Source organism: Quercus lobata, unplaced genomic scaffold (genome assembly GCF_001633185.2).
Source record: "Quercus lobata isolate SW786 unplaced genomic scaffold, ValleyOak3.0 Primary Assembly Scq3eQI_100, whole genome shotgun sequence".
Lineage (NCBI taxonomy): Eukaryota > Viridiplantae > Streptophyta > Magnoliopsida > Fagales > Fagaceae > Quercus > Quercus lobata.
This window is the reverse complement of record NW_022154707.1, coordinates 357,752-384,724: the sequence shown is the minus strand read 5'-3', so window position 1 is coordinate 384,724 and position 26,973 is coordinate 357,752. Positions and strand designations below refer to the sequence as shown.

At 33.6% G+C, this 26,973-nt stretch overlaps 2 protein-coding genes across 2 annotated transcripts; one reads left to right on the top strand and one right to left on the bottom strand.

Annotated features, from left to right (window-relative positions):
• Nucleotides 1-1,175: 1,175 nt before the first annotated feature.
• LOC115972954 (transmembrane protein 214-like) lies at nucleotides 1,176-8,332 on the bottom strand. Its single transcript, XM_031093170.1, has 10 exons — nucleotides 7,540-8,332; nucleotides 7,269-7,406; nucleotides 6,623-6,811; nucleotides 3,548-3,685; nucleotides 3,299-3,420; nucleotides 3,025-3,157; nucleotides 2,811-2,940; nucleotides 2,623-2,702; nucleotides 2,380-2,514; nucleotides 1,176-1,822 (listed from the first exon to the last, which is right to left on the bottom strand). Exons 1-10 carry the CDS (start codon nucleotides 8,074-8,076, stop codon nucleotides 1,598-1,600), a joined length of 1,827 nt encoding a protein of 608 aa, XP_030949030.1. The 5' UTR covers nucleotides 8,077-8,332; the 3' UTR covers nucleotides 1,176-1,597.
• Nucleotides 8,333-20,170: 11,838 nt separating this feature from the next.
• Nucleotides 20,171-25,308, top strand: LOC115972953. Its single transcript, XM_031093169.1, has 5 exons — nucleotides 20,171-20,236; nucleotides 21,531-21,631; nucleotides 23,963-24,044; nucleotides 24,147-24,220; nucleotides 25,044-25,308. Exons 1-5 carry the CDS (start codon nucleotides 20,195-20,197, stop codon nucleotides 25,243-25,245), a joined length of 501 nt encoding a protein of 166 aa, XP_030949029.1. The 5' UTR covers nucleotides 20,171-20,194; the 3' UTR covers nucleotides 25,246-25,308.
• The last annotated feature ends 1,665 nt before the right edge of the window (nucleotides 25,309-26,973 follow it).

Here is a 26,973-nt window from a genome sequence, read left to right as displayed (position 1 = left end):
TTTGGACTTTTCCTACCCAGCCCTAAACTAATTTTTCCCTTTTTTTTGGGGCAAGTTTTAAATTATTGAGCTAGTTTTTCTTTATTTTGGGTTGGCTTTTCTAGTCAATACTTGTTAGGGTTATCAAACTTTTTTTTTTTTTTTGGAAAATTAGGGTTATTAGACTATTAATAATATATTTAATATTAAAAATAAATAAATATATTAATATATAGAGAATGTGCAATGCGGTTTTTGGGGTTTTCTTATTATAAAACCGTAAACTGCACTGCACCATGCAGTGCGGTACACTATTACTTGCGGTGCAATGCGGTTATACCATTTTGTGGGCGGTTTTGATGCAGTTTTTACGATTTATGCAGTTTGATGAACACCCCAAGAAGCAAGGCCAAGTGAATCAATGACTCAGCATCTTCAAATACCATAAGGAAATTTTCTTCCAAGTTGCAAAAGCTTTGATACCATAACCAGAAGTCCAGTCTGAGGCTCTTGGGCCCAAATTCCAGGATTAAAAGATGGCTTTACCACCGCAAGAAAACCAAAATCTTACTCATCAACTCCCACAAATCCCGGAAGGCACACTATAATGCTCCACAAGGACAAGGACTGCCTGCAATCAGGTCGGACATTTTGGCCGCTGATAGGCCAAGATAATTGTCAAGTACTCAAGCATTTGATTATCACTGGCTCAATATTTTAGCAAATAGCCTAAATGGTAGGGCATGTGTCCCAACAGTGCTGCTAAGAAAGGCCTCAAGGCTCCAATGAAAAATTTGTTTCCACCAAGGAGAAAAGCAGGTTGCCATAGATGGCTCTAGTTTTGCCGCAAACTAAACTCAACCTTTCCTTGAAATTGAAAGTGTAGGTGCAGGTGCAGCTAATTGTTGTCCCAGCAAGCTGCCTAGAAAGTGATACCTCTTTAAAAACCATAGACGCATCTTTTGCATCTTTAATTGTATATGTTAGGAACGGAATGAGAGAGGAGAGAGGAAGAGCGAGAACTTTTTACTGCTCTTCTCCAGCTATCTCCCCCCAATCCAGACATAAAAGGTTAATGTGCTGCCAAGAAAGTATAACCTTGTGTAAAGTTATACTTCCTTCACACAACCCAGGATTTTCACAAAGACCTCATAACAATCTGACAGCCAGAAATTTAACCAAGAAAGAAGTGTATGGAATTGAAACTCATGTCAAGCATATATTGATTTCACCATTAATTTCCATCTGTGTATAGGCACTTTGCATGTTCAAAATTAACAGAAAAGAAAGCCACTATAAATTAGTCATTATGAAAGGAAAACAAGTCATTGACCTGTCCCACAACTGAAAACCAGACACATCAACACTCTGTAAATGATCAGCCCACCCACGCATGTTGGGGGGGTGGCTGCTGCTCCTATTCTGATTTCACTAAAACCCAACAGAATTTAGTCACGATATTGAAATAAAATTACTCATTCTTGGGCCCATTTTGTTACAGGCCATCCTGCAGAACTGAACTATGCCGGACATAATTAAACCTACATGGCAATAGTGCGCACCATGTACTGCCTGTAAATGGTGCTTTTAAACTCTGCATGAATGAACTCGGAACATTTCAAGGGAAGTTTAACATTTCTGACAGTTTCTTGTAGTCCCAAGATTCCAAGCTTTGGGACATAATAGCAGCACCTACAGCCAGTACAACTGACACAAAGACCATGCTCTTCATGCATCCATGTCCCTGAGACAATTGCCTCAAAATCACCTTGCAGTACTTGTCTGCATCCTTCAACAATTCATGGTGAGTAGCAGCATCTCCCTTTGCCAAAACTTTTTCATTCTAAATAGCCACAAAAATGAAACAAGTGAGCAACAGTACTAGTTTACTTTCACTTACATGTAATCAGCCATTATTATAGTGAATTACTTTTAATCAGCTAAATCCCAAAGTCAAAAGACCTTTCAAGTCAAAAAAATAACAGATGAACTCAGTATATGGAATCATAGCAGAAGAAATTTGGACTACCCAACATAATCCTTAAGATGGTAATCACAACAACCAAGGTTGATATAAGGCTCTTATTTATCCAAAAACATAAAGAAAAAGGAGGTTGATAAGAGTCTTAAGTGCTTTTTACTTCCCTCAGCCTCTTTGGGTGAAGAGAGGGAGAGCCATGGAGGTCTGCTTGGAGGTTGAAGGAGAAGATAAGAAACATGCTGCTACTCTAGGCCCATATCTTTAGAGTTTACTATGTTTTCAACAAGCAGAAAAAACATAGAATTATGTGACAGGGATTTCAATGTCCTCAAACCAACATACTATGAATTATGTGACAGGGCTTTCAATGTCCTCAAACCAACTTACTATCCTCTCTATAATATCTGAAAAAGGTTTACCTTCTGCTTAAAGCTCTGAAGAGTTTCCCTCAAAGTGTCCCAGGTAGGATGTTTTGCAGACCGCTCCTTCCATTCTTCAGACAGCTTTCTCAGAATAACAACACTAGCTTCAAGATTATCCAAATAAAGAACATCCTGTTTCCAAAGCAAAGACACAAGATTCAATAATATGTGCATAATTAGGGATAACAGTTTCGAATTAGAAAAGGAAAAAGGCATAAATGATAAGATTTAAATGCTCACCCACTGCTTGTAACATTCAGGGTTATGGGTCAAACACCAAAGAAAAATATCACCTGCTTCCCTTGATAGCTCAGGGATGCCTGCAGGTGAGTTTCTAAGTCAAGCTCTGGAACAAAGTCATAATCCTAGATTCATGTACTTTTACTAGTCTATATAAATAAATTTGTCTATTATGAGTTTGTCGCTACCTTCACCAGCAGCCTTGAGTGTAATTTCCAAAATCTGCTGTACAACTTGCCTCATTGCTTTGCTTCCTGGAGAACCAGCAAGGGCAACCTCTTTCAAAGTTGGATAAACAGCTTCAAACCTGTCAGTTGCCTAAGCAAAACAAAGATTACAAATACATTAAAAAATTACATACCATAAGGAAATATGCAGCAAATCTCTCTTAAAAATACCCACCTTTAGCCGGGCTGATGATGCTGGGAAGGTGAATCTCATCAAAAGCTCAAGAGATAATGGTGGTACCACACGCTCCCCTTTTCTGACAGCACCATTTAATAGAATGGTCCGAGCTTTTGGGGAAGATAAAATTCTAGTTTCAAGGGGTGAAAAAAAAAAAGTGAGGAGAAGATGAAGCTCCATAATTAGGAATGTAGATATGGTTTAGATCCAAAAAGGAAAATATGTATAAGATAACAAATAGATGTTATTTTCATTCTCAAATGTGTCTAACCTCTCCACCAATTGTAAAATCAAGTCTCTGGACAGTGGATTACAGCCTGACTTGCTACACAGTATAGGCAAGAGAAAGTAAACCCACATGTACAACCCAACAACTATATCTCCTTGAGATGCCTATAAAAACCAAAATTCAATTCCTGGCTTAAAATTCCTATTATATTAGTTTAAAAAATAATAATAATAACAAGAATGATTAATATTAATAGTAGGAATATTAATTTTCCACTGTCACCACATTCACCTGAGCAATAACCCAAACAGTTACTGGAAGCTTATCCTGTCCTTGATATTTTGGACTTTCCTTAATTATAGGCAATAGACTGATCAACACATCTGGTTTTCGTCGCAGTGCCATTGCTAGAACAACAAACATGGCAACCTGCAGTTCCAATATCATATAAATTTTAAATTAATTACTCACTAAGCCGACCATAAGATCTATAAATTGTTAACAGCATCTAAATAAAAATCACAAGCTCAAAGTATAGCGTAGACCTTTTAAGAGTCATTTCATGTGCACTGACACAACTCAATAATAAGGGGATAAGTCACCATTTCCAACCATTATAAGGGTCCTCAAAATCACTATTGTTTTGAGAAAGAGAACCTCAGGAATATTAATTTTAAAGAGAAACATGTGACAGTCAAAGGTGACTGAGTCAAGTATTGAGTCTCCAAACAACACAGACAGGAAAAAATAACTACCATATTTTTGTGGATACTTTTATGAAAAATTATAAAATTGTTACATAAACTTTAATGAAATAAAGAATCAATTTCACTAAAGGGATGAGAGGAAAAGGTAGGGGCTAGGAGTATTTATTTTTGAGAATTAGAAAGCCAAACATTGCCTGTCTACTTAAGTTGTTCCTTTACCATTTTTTTTTAAAATAAATTCTGCCAAAATTAAAAGCGGCAGAGACTAGAATTTGAAGAAGAAACAAGAAACTGGACCAACCACCAACTTGACCCTATTCTATTCTTTGTTTAACCTTAGAGAAGCCAGCATAGATGTGTTTGAGTGATTCAGATGATAAAGGTTATGTAAATCCAACTGCAACTCTATGCAATAAACATATTTTGAAGCAAGGTAACATATCAAATAACTACTTTATGTGATGAATATTACGGAGAAATTGTTGATTATTTAATTAAACATATATGTTATCAAACTAACCATTTAACATATACTTTTTTTTTGTTGATAGGTAATAGATATTTTCATTAATAAAAAAGTACATCATGTTCACGATGATGAACAGACTGTACTTGAAACAAATACAAATACCAAAAAAAAAAAAAAAATCCACAGAGAAACAGAAACAAATTGCTGGAAATCAAATACGGAAATACATCGCGTAAAACCCCAAATACAAGACCACCCAAACAATGTCCCAACTAGCAAAGACTTCAAAAGATCAATAGATTTCTCAACATCCTCAAAAGTGCGGGTATTTCGTTCCCTCCAAATTAGCCACATCAAACAGGCTAATTTAACATATAAATTAATATTGATGATGATGATTATAAGAAGAAAAACATGAGCTTTAGATGCTACTCCAAATCACAATTGTTGACAACTCTAGCCAAAAAAAAGGGGGAATGCAACACAACCAAACCACATAACAGTCCCACTCATGGAATAGCAATTTTGTTTGCAATTCTAATTTGTGAAACAAATATTCCCATCATTTACAATAAATATCAGTGCTATTAACTTATTATTAAACATATTAGGAATAAAGAAATGTTTTGCTGCAGTGTAAAGATATAGACTATCATGACACACAAATCCTGTTGTGACAAATCAGTCTAACGAAATCAGTAGCCTAACATTCCTGTAAGAAAGGTCTAATTGATCTTAAATTCATAGATTGCAAGGTTGGGGGAAAACAAAGACTCTTAATCTGCATTATCACAATTTATTCATGATCCATTAGGTAGTTTCATCAAACACTTGTAGTCTTCCTTCAAAAACTCTAGTGAGGTATGGGCTTGTGGGGTCTTGTGCTGCTACAACTATGAACACAAGTTAACCATCCTTCTATAACACTGTATATGCTTACTTGTGAACTTCATTTGTATTTAGATTCGATTGAGACTGTGGAACTAAACATTTACTTCAATTGCAAGTTTAGTAAATCTTTGAGCTACAGGCTTACAGCACTAAACCAAGTAAGCTTAAGGCAAATCCCAATATAAGAGTAACCTGTGTGAATGATTTCAATGCTTTAACATCTGAAGCTGGCACATAGCATAGGACAGAGCACACCAAATGATCGACTGAATGGGTTTTTATTTTGGGCAGGGGAGATAGAGAGGGAGGCTGACCCAACCTTCTCTCCCTTCCCATACAATTGGGATAGTTAGGTAACGAGTCTAAAGTCAAGAAATCAATCTTTTCCTTAATAAGTACATTAATGGGTTAAACGGTTAACACATAGATATCTAAATTAAGATTCCTCATTCTTGATTGAGATAATTGTAATGTCAATTACCTAATTATAACCAACATAGATGTGGTTTCCACTTAATCAGCATGTGCAGTGACATAGTTGGCAACTTCAGTTTAAACAATCAAAGAAACCAGAAAATCAATGTAAAGACTACCACTCTTTTGCCTAGTAATTGCATACGAATACAACTGCTTAAAGTCACAGATGCCCTAATAATGCCATTTAGTCTGACTACCAATATGACAACAATCAATATGGAATCAAATGAAGGGAATTTGGACAAAGGAATCCCTATTCCCACTTTATAATCTTTTTGGAGTTCCTATTAAACCTTAAATTAAGGTAGCTTCCCCAAAATGCTACAAGACAACTGGCACATCTCCTAATAAAATTTTTAAAAAGGTAAATGTTGTTCAGCCACTTACAATGGCTTTCATCATCAACTAAAAAAGGTCGTACCTAATGCACAAAGCTTCCATCATCAACTAATTTTCAAAATTTAGCACAAGCCTCATGTGTTCTATTAAGAGCACCCCTTAGAACACTAACAGAATGCTCCAATTGAGAACTGGGGAAACATGTGACACGTCAAATTGCTTGCATAATGGGCAAACATCAGTGGTTTGTCCAACAGAAATCCCCCCAGATTTGGGGATTGTAAGGTCCAACATCTCATGTCTTTGTGGAGAGATAACTCTGATGCCGTACTCTTAACATTTAGTACATTTTCTCTCCTACAATTTTGTGCAAACCAAAGCAGTTGATATGCAAGAGTTAAAATAAACTACAGAACACCAAGCTCTCATATGCAACAAGCAACATAATTGAATCAAAAAGGCCGGATCTGATCGTAAAGCTACCTGGGACTTTGATGATGCTTGCTGAACCGCCTTTTTGGATCCCTTGGCAGCTGCATGATGAGTAATAAGTTCACCAAGAATGTTATCCAATGACCATAACACAAAGGACCCAAGGGCCTCAGAAGGCTGCTTGCCGATCCAATCAACAGATGTCTTATAAACATCTTCGGATATATGGGAAAGGGGAATCTGTTGGAAAACCAAAAATGAAGAATAATATCAAATATACCATTTGAAATTCCAGTTTAGACAAAAGACACAATGAATAGTAATGATTAGACAGTTCAAAAGTAAAGGAAATCAGAAACCAAACAGAATCATAGGAAATGGACAAATAGGGATTAGAAAATACATTTGAGATCAAGCCAAAAGAACACTTTTACCAAGCATCAAAGAATATATCTCAAAGAGCAGCATCATCACACACTCTATCATTATAACTTCACATCCAAACTTAAATCCAACATGCATGCACAAAAATACATCATAACATACCTTAGTTCCATCATCTAATCAAATCTCAAATGAATAGTTCATCATTTTCACCACAAAGCATATTCAAACTCACATTTTTATTGTTATCATAACACACAAATTTAAAGCGAATTAATACAATAGTGAGAATCAAAGCGAAATGAAAACTCACATCAACGAGCTTTGCAACAGTGGACTCTTTGAACGTCTTCAACCACGGAAATTGAGCCGCGCTCACCGATGAGAATGCGCGCCCGAAGTAATCAGCTAATCGCATTAGCTGTATATCTTGTTGCGATTCGTACGAAGCCTAAACAAATTTTTGAAAAACGCTTTCTTTTATCAAATCGTGCACGAAATTGAATTCAAAATCTACGAATCAACCAACAGATCGCAGTGTGTGAATCAGAAAAGAAAATTTTGAACAATTTAGTAACACTTACGGAGATATCAATGAGAAAAGCACTGAGATCGGAGGCGTCGATCTTCGACGCGGCTTCAGCCACGGTCACCTTAGGCTTCTTTGGCTTTTTCGGCTTCTTAGGCTTCACCTCACCATTTTCCGCCACGGCGGCGCCGGAGACCTCTCCGTCGCTGTCGTCGTCATCGTAATCAGAATGCCGCTTCGATCCGTCGACGGCAACTGCGGCATCGGCGGCGAGCTGAGCCTCGGCCAAACGTCGACGGCGCTCCTCGGAGTGCTTCTCGATGGACCGGAATACATCGCCGGAGGCAGAGCCGTTAGGTCTCCGGGAAAGAAGATCAGCAGAATTAGTATCCTCCGGCGAAGACTTCGTCGGTTTCTTATTCCGCTTCTGATACGACACCGTTTTCCATCCGAATTCGTCGTCGCTTTGACTCTTCTTGGTGGCCGCGGCGGCGGTGGTGGTGGTTGTGTGATTTTTTTTGTTCCTTAAGGCTTGATCTTCTTCCTCTTGTTCTCTGAGAATCGCTTCGATTATAGCTGAATTCTCGTCCATAGTTTCAAAAAAAAAAAAAAAAAAACAAACACTCTCACTCAGTTTCTCTCGCTTTTCTTCGCTCTCCTAAATGGTGAGTTTTGGTTCGGTACTGTAGGTCTCGTTCACATCGACGACAATGAGAGCGAGAGAGAGAAGTGTATATGTATATATAATGAGTGAGGGGTAAGGCGGGTGGGTCGGCCTTTGCAGAAGAGGACACAGAAAGGGAGTCTCTGCGTAAAAGGACACGTGTGTTTCGGACTTCTCTTTCCTTCTTTCCCTGTTTTCACCTTATCCTCTTCTTTAACAACCAAATTGCCATCAACTCACCAAATTTCTATATCTAAATCCATATCCAATCTAATAATCAATTTACTAACATGGATATGTGACAAGTGTTTGACATGTTTTCGTATATAAATGAATGTGAAAATGTGATAAGTGTTTGACATGTTTTCGCATTTTAACGAATTTGAATATGTGGCAAGTGTTTGACATGTTTCTGCATTTTAACAATTCGATCATTGGATTTAAGTCATTTCCATCTATAGCTATATTAATATAAAAATGGAAACTCTTTATCATTTTATTTATCTTTGTTTTTCAATTATCCAAAAAAAATGACATTTTTCAATATTAGAACTCTTTTTTTTAGAAGAAAGACATCAAAACTTTTATTAAGATAAGCTGAACAACCTAGAATACATAAATAAATTATGGAAAAACATTTTCCATCCAAAAAAAAAAAAAAATCTGGAACATTTATTGCATGTGGAGCCAAACAATGAGCAACTTTGTTATGAAAATTTACATTTTTCCAACTCATTATTCTAATATATCCCTTCAAGATAATACTTTCTATAATTTATCCTCTATTATAATTTATTTATTTTTGTTAGCAAGATCCTCCCTTACTAGAACCTTACTATATCATATATTAACATGCACTGTATAATAAAATTTGGGCCTTAGGAATATACCCTCATTAATTATCAAATTAGTATAGTAGCTACTATCTAAAAAAATAGTAGTATAGTAGCTTATTAATTGTTAGGTTTTTTTTTTTTTTTTTTTTTTTTTTTTTTTTTTTTTTTTATAGTAAAACTCTAATACCTAATCAAGAAATTTAAAACTCTACTCCCACTAAAATTTTATTACCAAAATTTTCAAAAACAAAAAATATTTATTTTAATTATTTTGATCATCTAAGAGGCACCTTTTTTTATACATTAAATCAAACAAATTTATATAAATGATTGAATAAATAGTCTAATATATAAATATAATCATAATAAATATTTAATAGTAATAATAATTGATATAATTATCAAATTTCATATTTAGAAGAAAAAAATAGACAGAATATAACAATATTTTGTTAAGGATAAAGTTTAGCTCCAAATTAATTTAGAATTATCTTTTCCAACCATGTCAATTTATAAAACCATCTATATATAATATTATTTAAACAAATCACTTGACACATAATGGATTAGAGAAATATAACTCTAAAAAATTTGGAATAAATTTTTTTCTTTTGTTAAACTTTACTTTGTCAGCCGCGGTTACCAACTAATTTAGATTAGAATTTTGCAGGATTGTCTTTTGACTTGTGTTATGTTATGTTTAATTTGATCATATAAGTGGGGTCTCATTGTCTTTGGCCCTCACTGAAAATTGCATGATCCTTTTCACACACACAATTTGATGGAGAAGATATTCTTTTTATTTAATTCTTTTTCCTGTCATATAGTTAGTGATAAAGATGAAACATGAAAGATTGAAAGGAACGCGTCAATGAAAGATGGATTGCTTCAAAATATGACATGTTGATTGCCTGTTCATATTTTAGGAAATACTGGCTGGATAAGTAACATCTTTTAAAAATAAATAACAAGTATTAAGTAACATTTATTGCTTTCTAAAAAAAAGCAACATTTATTGGAAAATTAAACAACCTATTGAAATTTTTAGTTCCCGTTTTCTAAATTGATGGATGTAGATACCAACTGTGATAGTAGTAATCAATGTCATGACTAGGCTCCCCGGATAAATATATATAAAAATAAAATATTGACATGAAAGTTATGTGAGCATATGTTCTATAAAAAATGTCATTTTGACACACCAAAAATTTATTTTATTATTTTACCACATCATTTTACAACATTTCATTTATCAAATATTTTATTATTCAATTCTATACATTAAAATAATATTTACTACACATTAAAATAATATATTAACTCCTCCCACCAAACACCAAGAAAGAGAGAGAAGAGAGAAAGTCAAAAAGGATGAGAGAGAAATGAGTAAAAAACTTTTTTTTTTTAGCATTCTTGTCCGTACCGTTCCAAAATGGAACGGTACTGTTCACCTGTGGCAAAAATTATGAGATTTGAAACATCTCATAAAGGGAATTTTTTGGTGTTTGGTGTGCCAAATATTTAGCATTTGGCACATTTGCTGTGGATGCTCAAATGACTATCCTTCTCTTTTTAACAGTCCATTGGCAGGTTTTAGAATTAGTTCCTTCCATTCACAATGGACCATAAATAATTCTTCCCTAAAAGATTGGATTTGAAGTAAGATCATAAAAGAGGGACACGGGTGTTAGAGAACATGACAAGTTGAGAATGCTAACTGCTCTATTTTGATCTTTGAGAAAAATGACAAAACAATTTTTGATTTTTTTTTTTTTTTTAACTTGGGATTTTGATTTTGGAGTATAGAGACATTGGAATGTGTCCAATGTTAAATAAGTTACAAGATGCAGCATTGTTGACATTTATGACATATCATTTCATAAAACACTAATGTTTTAAGGGTCACTTTGACGAATGCCTTAGAACAATTGTTAATATATTACAATAGAAAAATTTTGACATCATTTTTATAAGAAATATAAAAAGATGTCAACAACATTTATTATTTTATCATTTTTTAATAAAATATTTCTAAAACATGAAAAATATTTTAATTGTAGATAAAAAATGATGTCAACATTAAAAAAAATAGTAACAATTTACCACCAAAAATTTGTTATGAAATTGCACCGTACCATTAATCTCAAATGATGAGTATCTCATAATTTGAAGAAAAAAAAAATGGAGGGTAAAATTGGAATAGAAAGAAGTAGACCCGAAAAGATTGAGGATTTTTCTTTGTTTTACTTGGGGCCCACCAAAGCCCACTGGAGAGAGTTTCTTTTTCCTGTTGGCTCATGTCGATCTAACTACAAAGATCACACTCCCTCTCGCTCTCTCTGTCTCTCATAACTCATAGTCGGAAGTCATAACTCAGATCTGTTTCGCAACACTACTGCCTGTCCTGATTCCCTCTATTTAATGCTTAGGCCCACTTATTACAAAAATGATAAAACCCCACCACCGCAATACCAGTTTTTTTCTTTATTTTTGTTTCCTGAATAATGTAATATCACTTTTGTTGAGTATCTAGATCCTAGTATCCTACCATGCGATTAAAGTTTCGTATTTAATAATAATGAAACGGAAGAGTGATTAATATAATATAATATAATTAATTAAATCTAAACATATAGACTTAAGCCTTTTAAATTAGGTACCATCTTTATATATTTCTAAAAAAAAAAAAAAAAGTATTATCTTTATATATTATGTAATTTATATTAATTACTTAATTAGAGAGTTCCAAAAAGTGGTGTTTCTCTCTCTACAAGGAAAGAAATTATAAGGTCTTCATGTTGGACAAGTGATGTAATCTATTATTCTAGTAAAAGACTCCTACTTATTTAAAATTGCTGAGTCATTATTTAGTTTTTATTTAAAACTCTACAATTTTAAACAAGTTGGAATCTTTTACGGTGGACAAATGACACGATCCACCATGAGAACTGTATAATTTCTCCAGAGGAGAAAATATATCATGTTTTAGCAATACCAACTCATCATCTGTTTTGGTATTTCCTACTCAATAAATGAGTGATATATGTTTCAAAAAACTACATCAAACTACTCCAATAAATGATTAATTTATCTTCCCAATAGTATAGAAAATTGTGATTAATTTATTGAAGTAACCTGATGTGGTTTTTTGAAACAGGTATCACTCATTTATTGAGTAAGAAATACCAAAACAGATGCTGAATTGATATTACCGAAACATGATATACTTTCTCCCCAAAGATAGGTGATAAGTGGTAACAGAACCTATTCTCATAACGACAATTCCGTTAACCATGCTTACCAAGCTACTCAATCCAACGGTTTGAAAATGGGTACCGCTTTTATATTACATTATTACTGAACATTGGATTAGAATTTGGATGGGATGGTGTCGTGCTATCTAACATGGAAGAGTTATGGACACAGATGGCTGGTGAGACCGTGAGAGGGGCCATGTATAAAACTATTACCATGTTATCTACTGCTTTAAGTTTCTCAAAAAAAAATAATAATAATAATCTACTGCTTTATTAAAAACACAATTTACACCACAAATTTCTCTTACCATGACAAAATGTTGACATCAAACAGACTTAAAGAAGAATAATGAAATGAAAGAAAGCAAACTGGTGTTTGTTTGAGAGGAAAGTAATGGAAGTAGATGAAGCAATATTTCTTTTGTTTAGTTGAAACAAAGGGAGGGAGAGGGCAGGTGCAAGTAACACCAACTTGAGATCCACCATTAAAAATATATATTATCCCATCTGATTTGGATGGAAACTAGGAGGAACTTGTAAAACTTTTTTAAAAATTACTCTTCTAACAGTTCATATTATACCTCAAGATTATTTTTCCATCTTTTTTTTTTCTTTTGAAAACCAAATGAGTGAAAGATGTCCCACCCTTTCCCCCCTTATTTTTGTCTCTTCCCTTGTTCTTATCTTTTCCCTACTACCCTCCCCCAAGTGCAACCAGAACGTAGAGCTTTCTTTTTTGTTCTCGCATACTTTTTGTTTCTTATGCAGCTGGAGAAAACCACCCCCACCCCAAAAGAGAGAGAGATAGAGAAGGAAATCGGGGTTCATTTCCCAATCCCAATATTTACATTTTAATTTTATACTTCATTACTAATTTTTTGATGGAATCTATTGGTAAGTATGAATTCATATGGGGAAAAGATTGAGGAATGAATCCAGAAAAGATTAAAAATTGAATCCAATCATGACATTCCAATATTGGATAAAATTAACATATCATTCACAATTTAATTGGAGGCTGCTGCTAATTAAACCAAGTCGCACTATTTCCTTTTGCCATAATATAATAATTGCAATTTTCTAAATCCTTTTAAAAAATTAAATACGGATGGCAGTGTTATAGGTAATCCTGGAATGGCTGGTGCAGGCGGTCTGTTGTGCAATAGTGCTTGTGCATGAATTTCAGGTTTTTCTTTAAACATGGGTATTACTTCTAATAATATTGCGAAATTAGGAGCAGTTCGACAGGGCCTAATGCTAGCATGGGAGTTGGGTTTTAAATTTATTCGTCTTGAAATTGACTCAATGAAAAATCTTTCCTGGTTAACCACTAAAAATGATATCTCACCAAATGCTATTCCGTTACTCTTTGATTGTAGGAACTTTATGGAATGTGGCTGGACTGTCCAAGTGTGTCACATCTTTCGTGAAACTAATGGCTGTGCGGATGCTTTAACAAAGGGGGGAAACCAACAACAGTGTCTTTTGGAAATCTACGATACTTGTCCCGATTTTGTATATGTACCTTTTGTATGGGGTATGGAAAACCTTGGAACTAGTAGACTATGTCCTTTAAGACTTGAGCTGCCTATTGTTGTATAAACTCTTTTATATATATAATGAAATAATACTCCCCCATTTTATCCAAAAAATAAAAAAAGTGATAGCCTAGTAATAATTCCTAAGGGTGTGTATGGACTAAGTTGAAAGGTGTTTTCAATCTAACCTACCACGGTTGGGTTGGAAAAAAAAAATGCAATCCAACCTAATCCATGTGGGTCGAGTTGGAACTTGGATCAGGTTGGAACCATGGGTTGGACTTTTTTTATTTATATAAAAAAAAAAAAATTGAGCATTAGTTTGAATACCTAAAACACTCTCAAGTTTTTGCTAAATGACAAAAACACCAACTAGCAAATAACCTCACTGGCCACCCTCAAGCTTGCTCTCTGTCCAATGGCGGACTGTTGAGGCCGAGGGGGCCATGACACCCCCCCCCCCTCCCAAAAAAAATTTCAAGCTTAATGTAATTTTAGCAACTTACCTAATTTCCACCACCATATAGATGTAGACAGCACTAGCTTTTACTGGCAGATGCATCTGGGTAGGCACTTACTAAATAAGCAGTCTTCACACTTTTCTTAACTCATCTCCTTTAAATCTCTAGCATCCTAACTCTTCTATCTTTTTTCCTCCAGTTCTTCTTTCTTTATTTCTTCTGTTCTTCCCTCATATTTATGAAGCATAGAGAGTGACTTTTTGATTTTACAAAAACAACATTTATCAATTACCCATCCTACCTCCACCACGTGTATGGTTGAAACTAGAAGTCTCAAAATTTAGAGTTCCTAGGTGGTCAGGTAATGGTATATTGGTATGGGTCATAAACTCTTTTATGACTTTTCTTTTTCATCTTTATTTGTTAAATGAACATAACAAACTATTATTATACCTAATAAAAATATACAACAATTCATCATGTAATTGGTTGTATTTAATTATATTTTTTTATATATTGAAATTTGGATGATGATTTAGTAGACAAACTAAATAGTATACAAACCAAATGCTAAGCCCTTTTTGGTAATTTGAACCAAAACAACAATTTTAGACTAATATTCTTCACAAAGTTTGCCAAACGTTTTATTGTGATTTTCAAAATTGTGTTTTCAAAACGCTTATTTTAAAAACGCTATTTTTGAAAACGCACTTTTTTAAACCGCTTATCCAAATGGAGTCTAACTGTTTAACACCTCATTGAGGTAGGTAGGAATTGTGGCTATCACACAACCAAGTGGCCAAATCCCATCCACGTGGGATCAATGGCCCACATCCCACATTTTTTCACAACATTATTCTATTGCATTTTATTAATCAAGTTTAAATTATATAAGGATTCTCAATAGAACCTCCTATTTTACACCCTCCATTAGAATCTTACCACATCATATTGTATGTAAATGATAGAATAGATGGTTACATATCCAAACACAATTATAATAAATGTCTATTAATAACCATCATAATTATTAAATTCTATATTATAATAAATGCATAATCCTAACTACCATAATTAATAAAGAATGTCATGCTTTATCGAACTTTTATGTGCTCTGCATAACAGGCTAGCAACAATATATATAGAACCAAAACTTTTAACTTTTTATTAGCTTATTCCAATGTTTCTACACATGCTTTTGAAAGTCCATGTTTTTTCACATCATCATTTAAATATATTTTATAAATGAGTTTAAATTAGATAAGGGGTTCCTTATAAAACATCGTATATTTATACCATGCAAATATATATATTTTGGAGGAAAACCATGCAACAGAATCTTGTCACATCATATTTTATTTAAATTTTAAAATAGATAGTTATATATAAATATACAAACATAGATATGGCAAAACAGATCAAAATTTTTTGATCCGATTTGACTCGACTTGAAAAATACCTGACTTAAACTCAAATTTTTTGACCTAAAGCAAAAACGGGTCAACACATGACCCGATCCTTTTTTTGCAAGTCAACCCGACCCGACCTGGCTAACCCCTGATCCGACCTATTTAATTTTTTTTTTTTTTTTGGTTTTCACTAAAAAATATTTAGACTACACCCTTGGGTAGTAGGTGCATAAAGCACAAAGCATGGCAAGCCAACAACCTACTGCCTTGCTAGTAGCCAATAAGAGTATATAGTGACACGAGTCACATGACAACCTATTTATTTTTTATTAAAAAAAAAGTTAAAATGAAAGGAAAATAAGTAAACAAAGCAAATAGAAAAACATTAAAATAGGACTAGCAATGAGAGTTCAAGACATTTGATTTGACTATATGCTAACAATAACATTATTAAGTTACTAACACTACTTATCTACTTACACAAAGTGACAAAACTTAAGTTGATGTTACTAAACTAAAAAAAAAAAAGTCCAAACCAACAACCTAAGAGTTTTCCATCCTCTTACTCAGTGCTTCTTGCCTCCACAGGTCCAACTCCTCCTAAATAATCTTTCTAAATAATCTAACTTTATTATTATTTTAAATACAACAATAACATGTGCACCTAAGGAGACTGATAACTTGATATGGTCCATGACATTTATTTATTTTCATTTTTTAAAACTTTTGTGGGAATGATATATTATTAGTGGTATAAACTTAAAAAATATACTTTTTGGTGCTCCTTAAGATCTATCTCTCTTTGAAGTTGTAAATTTGTAATTACAAGCATTTTGGTAGTGAGCTATTAACATTGAAGACTTTGTCATCATGAATTTATAACTATAAAGAATTTTACTCATGTTCAAAACTATCAGAATTGGAATGATATTAACAAGTGGCATTAAGTACAATTCATTTCCTTTATTGATTTTATTCATTCTCTCTAAAAAGGTGGCCATTGATTTGTTTTTGTAATTTAAAAAAAAAAAAAAAAATACTTTGTCTGAAAAATACAAGTCAACTTTACCCGACCTAAAACCAGATTGACCCACAACTTGATTGACTTGACCCTACTCACCTGTTTGCCACGTCTATACAAACACAATTATAATTGAAAGCTCAAATAGTGCAAAACACTATTGCTTGTTAAGACCCCCCAATTTTAAACTTATGGCTAAATTGTTTTTACTCTACTTAACTAAGTGAGGAATAAGAGTAAATGAAATGTAATAAACCGGAACAACTCTCTAGTGCATAAACATAAAAAATAAACAATAAATGTAAAGCACAAAGAGTGAGGGAAGAGAGATACAAACATAAGATAACACTGAAACGTGTTATCGAAGAGGAAACCAAAGTACTGGGTGAAAAACCCTTTTGTGGCCTTCCAAACCAAAATGATCCATTAGTGCATAAAGTTTGAGTACAAAGATATCAAAAAGACCATCTAAGCTTAATCTACCCACTGTACCTGAACCCTCCAAGTTCCAGCTCCCAATGGACTTCATCAAGTCTTGTCTTCACTAGTTATTCAGATCCCGCAGTTAGCTCCTAATTGCATCCGTCAATTGATGGCTTCTTCCAATGCTTTGCACATGCACCAAAACTTCTCTCAACATTCAGATTGGGTGATGTAAGTGTTTAAATTAAGAACCTCTCAAGGATTTGTAATTGGAGAGGTAGGAGTAGAGGAAAACTAAAAGAAATTGTGTAGATGATTGTGGGTTTACAATCTCTAACTCTCAAGTGTATCACTAGAGTTTTCTCTTTGAAAGTCTCCTTACAATTTCGTGGGTAATGTGGGCTTATACAATATGTGTAAAGAAATAAGGAAAACACTATTTAAAATCATCAAGACAAAGAGTTTTGTGGGTCACTCGCGGGTTGGCCAAGTTGCAAAGTGACTCACGAATTATAGCTTGGCAAAAAACTGTTCAGTATCTAGCATGTGCTTCTCACGTGACCTTTCGTGGGTTGTCTACTCGCGAGTTAGTTGCGAGCAAGTTGCGAGCTTTACTCTTTTCACAATTCTTCACCAAACTCTCACACTCAACCCTTACATTAAATCCCACAAATATATAGGGAAAAGATTGAAAAAATACAATCAAATTTGACACTGAATTAAAGTCAACAAAACATAGTTGAAAATCACAACTCTACAATAATAATTTCCCATTAATAACTATAATAATTATTGTTGATACCTATTTTTGCAATACATTTTTTACAAGCCTGATTCGACCGAGCCTGACTTTTTTATGGGCTCAATTCATGTATTATATTATATTTTATTCTTTTAAGCATGACTTAAGCCCATGCGACATATTGGAGAAATTGAGGAAGTGTGATTTGGAGTGTATGGATTGGTTTCTTTCGGATTTTTATCACGAGCTAGCCCGTGCATGCTATCAAGTAGGCAAGGGACACTGGTAGCACCTCAGGCTCATGGAAGAGGTCATGTACCCAAAATTTACACCCCAAAAGAGTTTTTATTCTCTAGCTGACTGTAGCCCAAAGTTTTTGCCTTAACCCATTTTTGCTTTTAAACATAGTTGACTCTCATTGGCCAACTCCAACTGCTAGCCCTTACTTAGGTGAGCCTCCCAATGGTTTGAAACAACTGAAAAGGGAAGTCAATGGGGCTAAGTCAAGCCTTTCCCTGAATAATGATAAAAGTAAGCCTTTCTTTTATCCAAACAAAAGCAAACCTGAAAATTACTACTTGCTTAACACCTTGGGGTCCAAAGCCTTTTTTACTGACCAAAAACCAGTGACTAAGAGCACCTAAAACTCAATATAAAATCCCACAATTAGATTCAAAATGAATAAGCCACGTTCTACTCTTAGAGCAACGCCCCAAACTTAAAATACAACTCTTTCTTCTGCTTAAAAACCAACAAACCATGTTTGACCCACATAGCTAAAACTTTAGAGTAAAAGCCCATTTAGCTAGTTGACATTCTCAAAATCCCGGAGTTTAGGGGTGGAAATATGGGTACAAGGAAACCTTTCCTCTCTTTCTCACAACCTCTCTCAATTTCCTCTTCTTGCTAACTGTGAATCGAAGTTTCAAACCTGTGTTTTTTTTATGCATTTTTTTTGTATTTCAGTTATGATATTTTGATTTCTCTCTTGTTAAAACAACATTAGCCTTTATTCATGAACAAACTATATTTGTTGACACATATGGTTTAAAAAACATATTTATATACACTTAAGATTCGTTGTCCACATTTATAAATAACTTCATAAAAAATTAATGTATCTAATTAACTTAAATGATATAATCTCAATTAGTATATATATATATATATATATATTTTTTTTTTGAGATCAAGCCCATGTTTAGGCTTGATTATTAAACAAACCAAATTCAAACATAATAATGTACTCATGACTCATGAGTAAACTATATTTGTTGACACTTATCATTTTAAAAATGTACTTATATAAGCTAGAGATTGGTTGTCCACGTTTGTAAATAGCTATATCTAAAAAAAAAAAAAAAAAATTGAACCTTTTCTATTTAGGTGCTTACTTTCATTTTTTGTATAAACTTAGTTATGGAAGCCATTCAAACACTAAGTAATTTGCAAAATATTTGAATGTTTTAAAATGTTTCCAAGAAAAAGTTTAAATTATTTTCTAAGTCACTCTACTATTGAAATCATATCTTCATGTGTGATTGTGTTCATTTTTTAGAGCAAGCCTCATGACACTCCTATTGTATTAGTAATTTTCAAATGCATAACATGATTGAACATATAGCATAAATCTCAAATTAGAATGAATAAAAATTTATAACATTATTAAACCCAAAAAAGGGTATACCATTAAATGAACCTCTTATTTCTAGCACAATATTTTTATTATGATATAGTCAAGAGTGTGAGGCTAACTTCAAAAAATGAACAAATCCATATATGAACATATGGTTTCAATGCTATTTTGATTTTCATTCTTTGCAGCTAGTCTCATTAAACTCCTTGCTGTATCAATAGTTCACAAATGTGTAAACTTCAAATTATGCTGAATGAAAAATTATGACACTAGACTAAAAAAAAAAAAAAAGCCTTACCAGAGGCACTTAAATAATATTAATATATTAAGATATTTTCATGAACCTTTTATGTAATATTATTAATTTAAATAATAAAAATAAAATTAGCAACGGCTGGATTGGAAGCAAAATCAACAATTTTTTTTTCTTCATCAAGAGTATGACTTTGTTTTTGTTACATAATGTTTTAAATAAAAATATTTATGAGTTTGCATGTCACAATAAAAAAATAATAATAATAAAAAAATAAAAAAAAAATCTTAAAATCGGGCCTATCACTTCTGAAATCTAAATCTGAATTCTTGGCAGAACAGAACAGAGAGAAACCCTGCCTTGTTTCTTCAACAGCATTGAGAGAGAGACAGAGAGACGTCAAAGTTAATGTTTTGTTTTTTTGTTTTTTTTTTTATAATTTTTTTCCTGGTGAAAAGCAAGGAACTCAAATGGCCAAGCGCGAGCTTTCCAGCACCCTGAGGAACTTGAAGGTAAAACAAGATTTTTTTAAACTTACACCTTTTGCTGTATTTTATAGACAGTCCGTAGTGCACTAGCTTCTATAAAATTGCAAACTTTTGGAAATTTCACTCGAGATTTGAAGTGGGTTTTGCTTAAATTTATCTGGGCATTCTTTAGTTTTTGATGTTTGAGATAGAATTCAAGCACTGTGCTGTAAGCGCGAAAATGTATGAAAACATAAAAGCTATTTAGACTTCCAAATTAAAGTTACGGCTCGATTAATTTTACTCTAACTTAATACTAAGTGCGAAATAGAGTAAATGTGAGCGGATAAACTAACTACTCTAACCCATAAACATTATAACTCAGCAATAAAAAGAAAGGTAAAAGAGTAAGGAAAAAGAATGCAAACACAATATAATACGTCGATGTGTTATCGAAGACGAAACCAAAAAATTAGGCGAAAAACCTCTCTACCGCCCTTTAAGTAGTAATCGATTCATTAGACAATCAGTTGGGATACATGGGTTAGCAAGAGACCCTCCAAGCCTAATCTACCCGATGTACATAAACTCTCTAAGCTCCTACTCCAACAAGGTTTCTTGGAACCGTGTCTTGTCTAGCTCTCCAGTTCCCGCAACAAGCTCCATGTTACATTTGCCATCCTTGGCTTCGTCCAATGTTTCTCGGCAGTATCAAAACCTTACTAAACACTCTAAAAGGGTGTGATAAGTATTTGAACTATCAACTTCTCAATGATATGGAAATAGAGAGGTAGGAGTTGAGGAAAATTCACAAACAATTGTATTGAGGATTGTAGGTATAATAATCTCTAACTCTCAAGGTTTGTGGTTAGAGTTTTTTCTTTGAAGCACTCCTCAACTTTTGTAGGTAATGTGGGTATATATAGTGTGGGTACAGAAAGTGTGTATTAGATAACACAGTCTGGCAAAACAAAATGTTTCGTGAGTTTTTCGTGGGAAAGCTTACCCATGAGCTACTCGCGAAACACAGTTGTCTCCATCTGTCTTGACCCTTCGCATTCCAGTCATATGCAGGGCACATGCATCATTTCGCGGGATGCTTAGTCGCGAGCTACCTGTGAGAACTCTTCTGTCTTCAATTACTTGAGTCTTCACACTTTCTCTCTCTATCACACAACCTTTACAATTAAATCCCACAATAAATACAGGATACAAAAGATTGAGTAAAATTACAATCAAATTTGGCATGGAATAAAAGCCAACAAAACACATAGTTGTAAATTACAACTTTACACCTATGTTCTTCTTATATAGGGTATTTTTTTATTCATTTTTATAGTTCATGCAAAGGGCAGCACTGAGAGAAGAAAATACCAAGAAAGATGAAGATGTCAAGCCTGATGGGAATTTCTGTTCCCCTAGTACCTTTAATAGAAAGTGGTAGTTTTCTGCCTTCTTTCTTCTTTGCTCTGATTTATATAAAGAATTTCTCTATTTTTTTTCTTCTTGAGTTTTTGTTGGATGTGCATCTGTGGATTTATTTCAGTTCATATGTGCATAAAACTTTGCTTGACTTAGCATTGAAGTACAGATTGTGTTTTGCATTGTTTCCTTTTCTTGAACTGTACTTATAATATGGTTTCTGAAATCTTGAATGATTATAGGATTTGTGGTTGCTGGTTGTGTATTATGGACTTGATCTGTTTGATAATTGCACTTTAGCAGGGTTTTTTGGTGCCCTGTGGTTTCTTTAATTTGCTATACTTTGGAAGGAGCCATGCTTGCTTCACAAAAGATGCCTTTAGCATTCATGTTTCAGATGCTGTAATTGGGACATTTTTAAGAGCTAAAACCAGAGGTCTTTGTGTTACCAATAACGATGTTTTGTATGCCCAGCTAAGCCTCTTGACGTTGTACACTAGGGACCCTTATGGCATAAACCAAACACATATGTTGGTGCAGAGGCCATATGCATTGTACATTTAGGATTCATAATGTCTGATGCAGTGACTCTGTCTTCTGTTTTAGAGGCTTGCCATGATATTGAGCATATAGACAAACAAAGCATGTTAGATTATATAGTTGAAGTGATCATGATGAATTGAAATCAATATGTGATTATACAACAGCATAAACATCCACAAGAAAATTGCTTCAATTTTGTCAATATGCTTGTTCAATTCTCATTACAATCTATAGGCTGTATAGGTGAGATATCTTTGCTAGTTGACAACCCTATCTTGCACCACTTTCTGGAAGGTTGTATCAGGCATATAAGTTCAATTACAGCTAGAAGCTTAGAGAAAAAAGCTGAAGAAAAATTAGATATAAAATTATAGATTGTCTTGACTTCTGAATCAACTTTTGTTTTCTGAATTCTTGAACCATATGGGCAGTCTCAATTAGAAGTTTTGTATGTTACAAATGTTTCTATGGGGCTAGATTATGTGGATATGTGGGTTACAAATATAATTAACCTTGATATACATAAGTTGCTAGAAAAAAACTCTCATTGTGTAACATAGAGTGATAGAGAAATTGATGAGAATGTTAATTTTCCATTAACTCTTCTTGGCAGTTCTGTCTTATTTCAGGGAAGCAGCACCTGCTTTCACCTTTTGTTTTAACATTAGGAGCATCCATAATGTCTAAAATTATAAAAAGATGTCATTTCATTTCTCAACTAGTAAAAAGATGAAGTTGATAGCTAGGGCTCTTTTTTCATGGGTTCAAAACGGGAAAATTCATACATGAACATGTTCAGAAATTTCAATCTCCACTAATACTTATTAAAAAAAAAAAAAATTAATCTCCAGTACCTAATCGCTGACAAAATTCTCTGGTTTATGTTCTTAAAGTTGTTATTATTTAAGATGTGTGCACCCACATCTGTGGATGGTACCGCAAATTTCTTAGTATATTTGTGACATTTGTAGTCTTCTCAACTAGAATTTCTATATAACATATCAGTTGAGCTCTTTGTGGATGGTGTAGAACAACCATAAGAAAGAAATTGCTTGGTGTTGGGCTAATAAAATCACTCAGATGACTTTTGATTGATATAGGTTAAGTTCAATTTCATAATAATGTTCTTGAGATTGCTATGGACACATGTTACAGCAATGCAGACTTTGAATGGCCCTGTGGTATCTATTTGAGCTTTTAATGTTATAGAAAAAGAGCAATTTGATTACCTTTTTTTTAAAGAGAAAAAATAGGGTTTGGAATGTAGTTCCATTGTGTGTTATTGGGAACATTTGGAAGCAAAGAAATAGGAGGTCATTTGAGCCACGCACGCTTTCTGTTGAGAGAATAAAGTTTGCATTTGTCAGTTCTTTATTTTCATGGATGTTATTAGATGAGTGTTGGCCTTCAAGTATTTGTAACTTTCTGCATTCATTGTATTTTTTTCCTTGGATTGCTCTCCTTCAGTCATTGTATAATGATTTTTTATTAATATAAAATTTCTTATTATTAAAAAAGGCTTGGTGACTGTCATGAAAGATGTACAGTACCCTTAGTAAAGCAAGAGCATCCTGTTTACCCATGTTTCAGGGCTTCATCTTCTGTAAAAATCATTTTGATGTCTTGTTTATCCTTTAATATTTAACACTTAAATGGAAACTTGGATATAATTATATAAATGGATTCTGTGGAAAATAGAACAACTGCAACTACCTGCTGGAACTGCTCCATTTGCTTCTATTTTCGAACCTAATTTTGTTTGTATTTTGACTTGTTTCATTTTGATGGCTGTCTGTATAATTGCAGCGTGGTCATAATGGAAGGTGATACACATCCTGGAGCAATTAAAGGCCGCATGTCATTTCAAAGTTTTAATCCTTCTATTGATGTAAGTATAAAGGTCAAGTGACCTAAAATTTACAATGACTATTCCCCTCCTCTGCTTCTCTTTTGGCTTCTGTTCTCCTCATGCAAAGCCTTATCATGGTAGAAACTGAATGAAGCAGCATCAAACCCAGTGTCTGCCACTTCTACTGGCAGTCAAAGTGGAGGAATATCCTTGAGGTGGGTTAACTTCTCAAATTATCTTATGTTTTTGTTGTGTCTACAATTATGTAGCAAAAATGAGTTGTTCAATAGCAGGTCAATATATATATATGTACTGACCTGCTGTTGAACAACTCATTTTTGAAGTTTAGAGATTATTGTCATAAAAAAATTTATATTTTGCCCTTAGGGCACACATTTATTTCTATTTTTGGAAAAAAATTTCTTGAGAATTGAAAAAGTAATGACAGCTTTTTCAATTCCTGAAAAAATATTTCTAAAAATAGAAAGTTTAATATGTGCCCTAAGGGCACACATTAACCGAACTCAAATTTAAATACTTGTTTGTCTGTATATGACATTTTCCCCCCTCAGAAGGGCTGTACAGTCTTATTTTGGGATTGTATTTAGTCTGCATACTTTTTCCAAGTTTGGTATAATTTCATGGGTAATATATGGGTCTGATGATATTTGAGGATATATGTCTAATATTACCCATTTTAATTGTTATACAGAAAGTAGTTTCTTAAAAAGACTACATTTCTTGTTTTGGGTTCACAAGGGGACTGGGGAGAATTTGATGCTGGCTATCTTCTGTACAACTTACTGATTAGATAAATTTGTCAATAGTAAGTAAAAACTGAATAGATCCATGTGGATAGGTAATGAGGGATGTGAAGATAAACTTATGACCATGTGCTTGCATGCATATCTGGAGAAAAATGCATTTCCGAGTTGTTCTTATTTGCACTGATGACACATCTGATATTTTTCCTTTGATTTTACTTATCAAAAAAGAAAAAAAAAAAAAAAAAAAATTTCTTTGATTTGGATTTTACAGAGAAAATGGATCATCAATGGATGGAGCAGAGAGTTTGAACACTAATAAATCAAGTTTTAAGGCCAATGGAGACCTTAAAAGAAAACAGTCTGAAGTAGCATCTGAAACACAATACCCAAATAAATCACCAAAATCCGTACAAGGTAATCAACAATCATCACCAAGTAATAGTAAAGGCTCCTTCAAGAAACCAAAAGGTTAAAAGCTGGACTGGAGTGTTCTTCGACTGTCAGTGTCATAACAAAAGAGGGTGAGCACTGAGCATATTCAATGTTCACATACACAATTCTGTGAATTTCTTTTCAATTTGCTTTGAGATCCCAACATTTGAATCCATAATCTCCTCTTTGATTTTTTCTTAACCAGTCATTAATTTTAGAAGGTGGAATTCAGTTCTTTTGGCTCTTTTCAGTCATTTTAGTGTTTTACTTTTTGGGTGTTATATAATATTTCCAGTTTTCCATCAATGGTACAGTCAAATGAATCAGATCTAGATGAACTGTACTAGTTTGTTCCATTACATCTCTAGTGCTCAACACCAACACAATTTTCACTTACACTTCCAATATATTTGAAGGTCAATGTTTCTAGTTTTGTGCTATTCCTAGTTTTCTAGCATATAACTTCTTCCTTTTTCCTTGTTTTCTTAAAAGAGCATCATACTCATGTGTATGGTTCTTCAAGATGGCTTGGAGACAATTTAAAATTTTCTTGCTTTGGATTTTGAAACCCTAATGTAGTTTTCTGGTAATTTGACTTGATATATATTAGCAGCATGGTGTGTTGGGATGATCAGCTAAACAGCTTGGTGTAGTTCTCAATATTGGTTGTTCATTTTGTTGCTATGAATGAGGTCATCTTAAACCTTCCACAACTTTGTTATTTTTTTCTAAAAGAAATCCTGACGGTGAATGTGCATCATTTATGGAATTTGCCACTCCTGTTGCATCACTAAATGACATGAAAAACTGTTTTCAGTCTAAAATTTAAAGGTTACCCTTTGCCTTATATCTTGCTTTTTTTGCTCCTGAGCATGAGCATATATTGCTTAGCCCGTCAAAGGTGAATGCTTTTGGATTATGCGGTAACTGGTTTTGGTGGATGGGGTTAGTTGCCCATAGATTTTTTTATTGCCTAGAGGCGAGTACAAATGACTCTTCTTTAGTAAGGTTCCCTATGTTGTGTGTGTGTTTCTAAATATATCTTTCGTGGTATTAGCACGAGGTATCTTGCATTGAGAAATAATTTACCATAGAGGAGGGTGGAAGGTTTTCCGGAATGGCATTTGAATGATAAAGCCTTTATTGACAATGTGGGAGATTAACATAGTTTTCCTAATCTATCATCATTTCCCACCTCATACCCAATTATTATTTATTTATTTTTGGGTAAGAAAGAGATATAGGGTTTCTGATGCAATTTGGATGGAGCTTGCTAGTCAGATCATCATATCTTATTAGGTATTAGATTGGAAAATGATGTAATTTGGATAGAACTTGCTAGTCAGATTATCATATTTTATTAGATATTAGACGGGAAAAGAAGGCTGTCAAACGAGCAAGTTGCTCTTAAAAAGACTGAATATGTCATAGCCTGTATTAGGATCCTCTTCATTTGAATATGGATGTATTTCATAGTTTGGATTAAACATTGCAAATTAGAAGGTATATTTAATACTACATCTATGATAAAATGTCTATGTATGATACTTTTTGACTTTTCAACGTATTCTTCACTTTTTTGAAGAGTTCCTGGTCTATATTGAGAGTTGTCTGAACCCAGCCCTCATTCTGAACAACTTTGGAAAATAATTTAAATGCAGTAACTGTACTGAAAAGTGATATACTAGACTACTATTAGTAGCCTCGTTTTAAAATATCCTAGTCTAGAAGTCTTTTTTTTTTTTTTTTTTTGATGTTAGGTAAGGGTA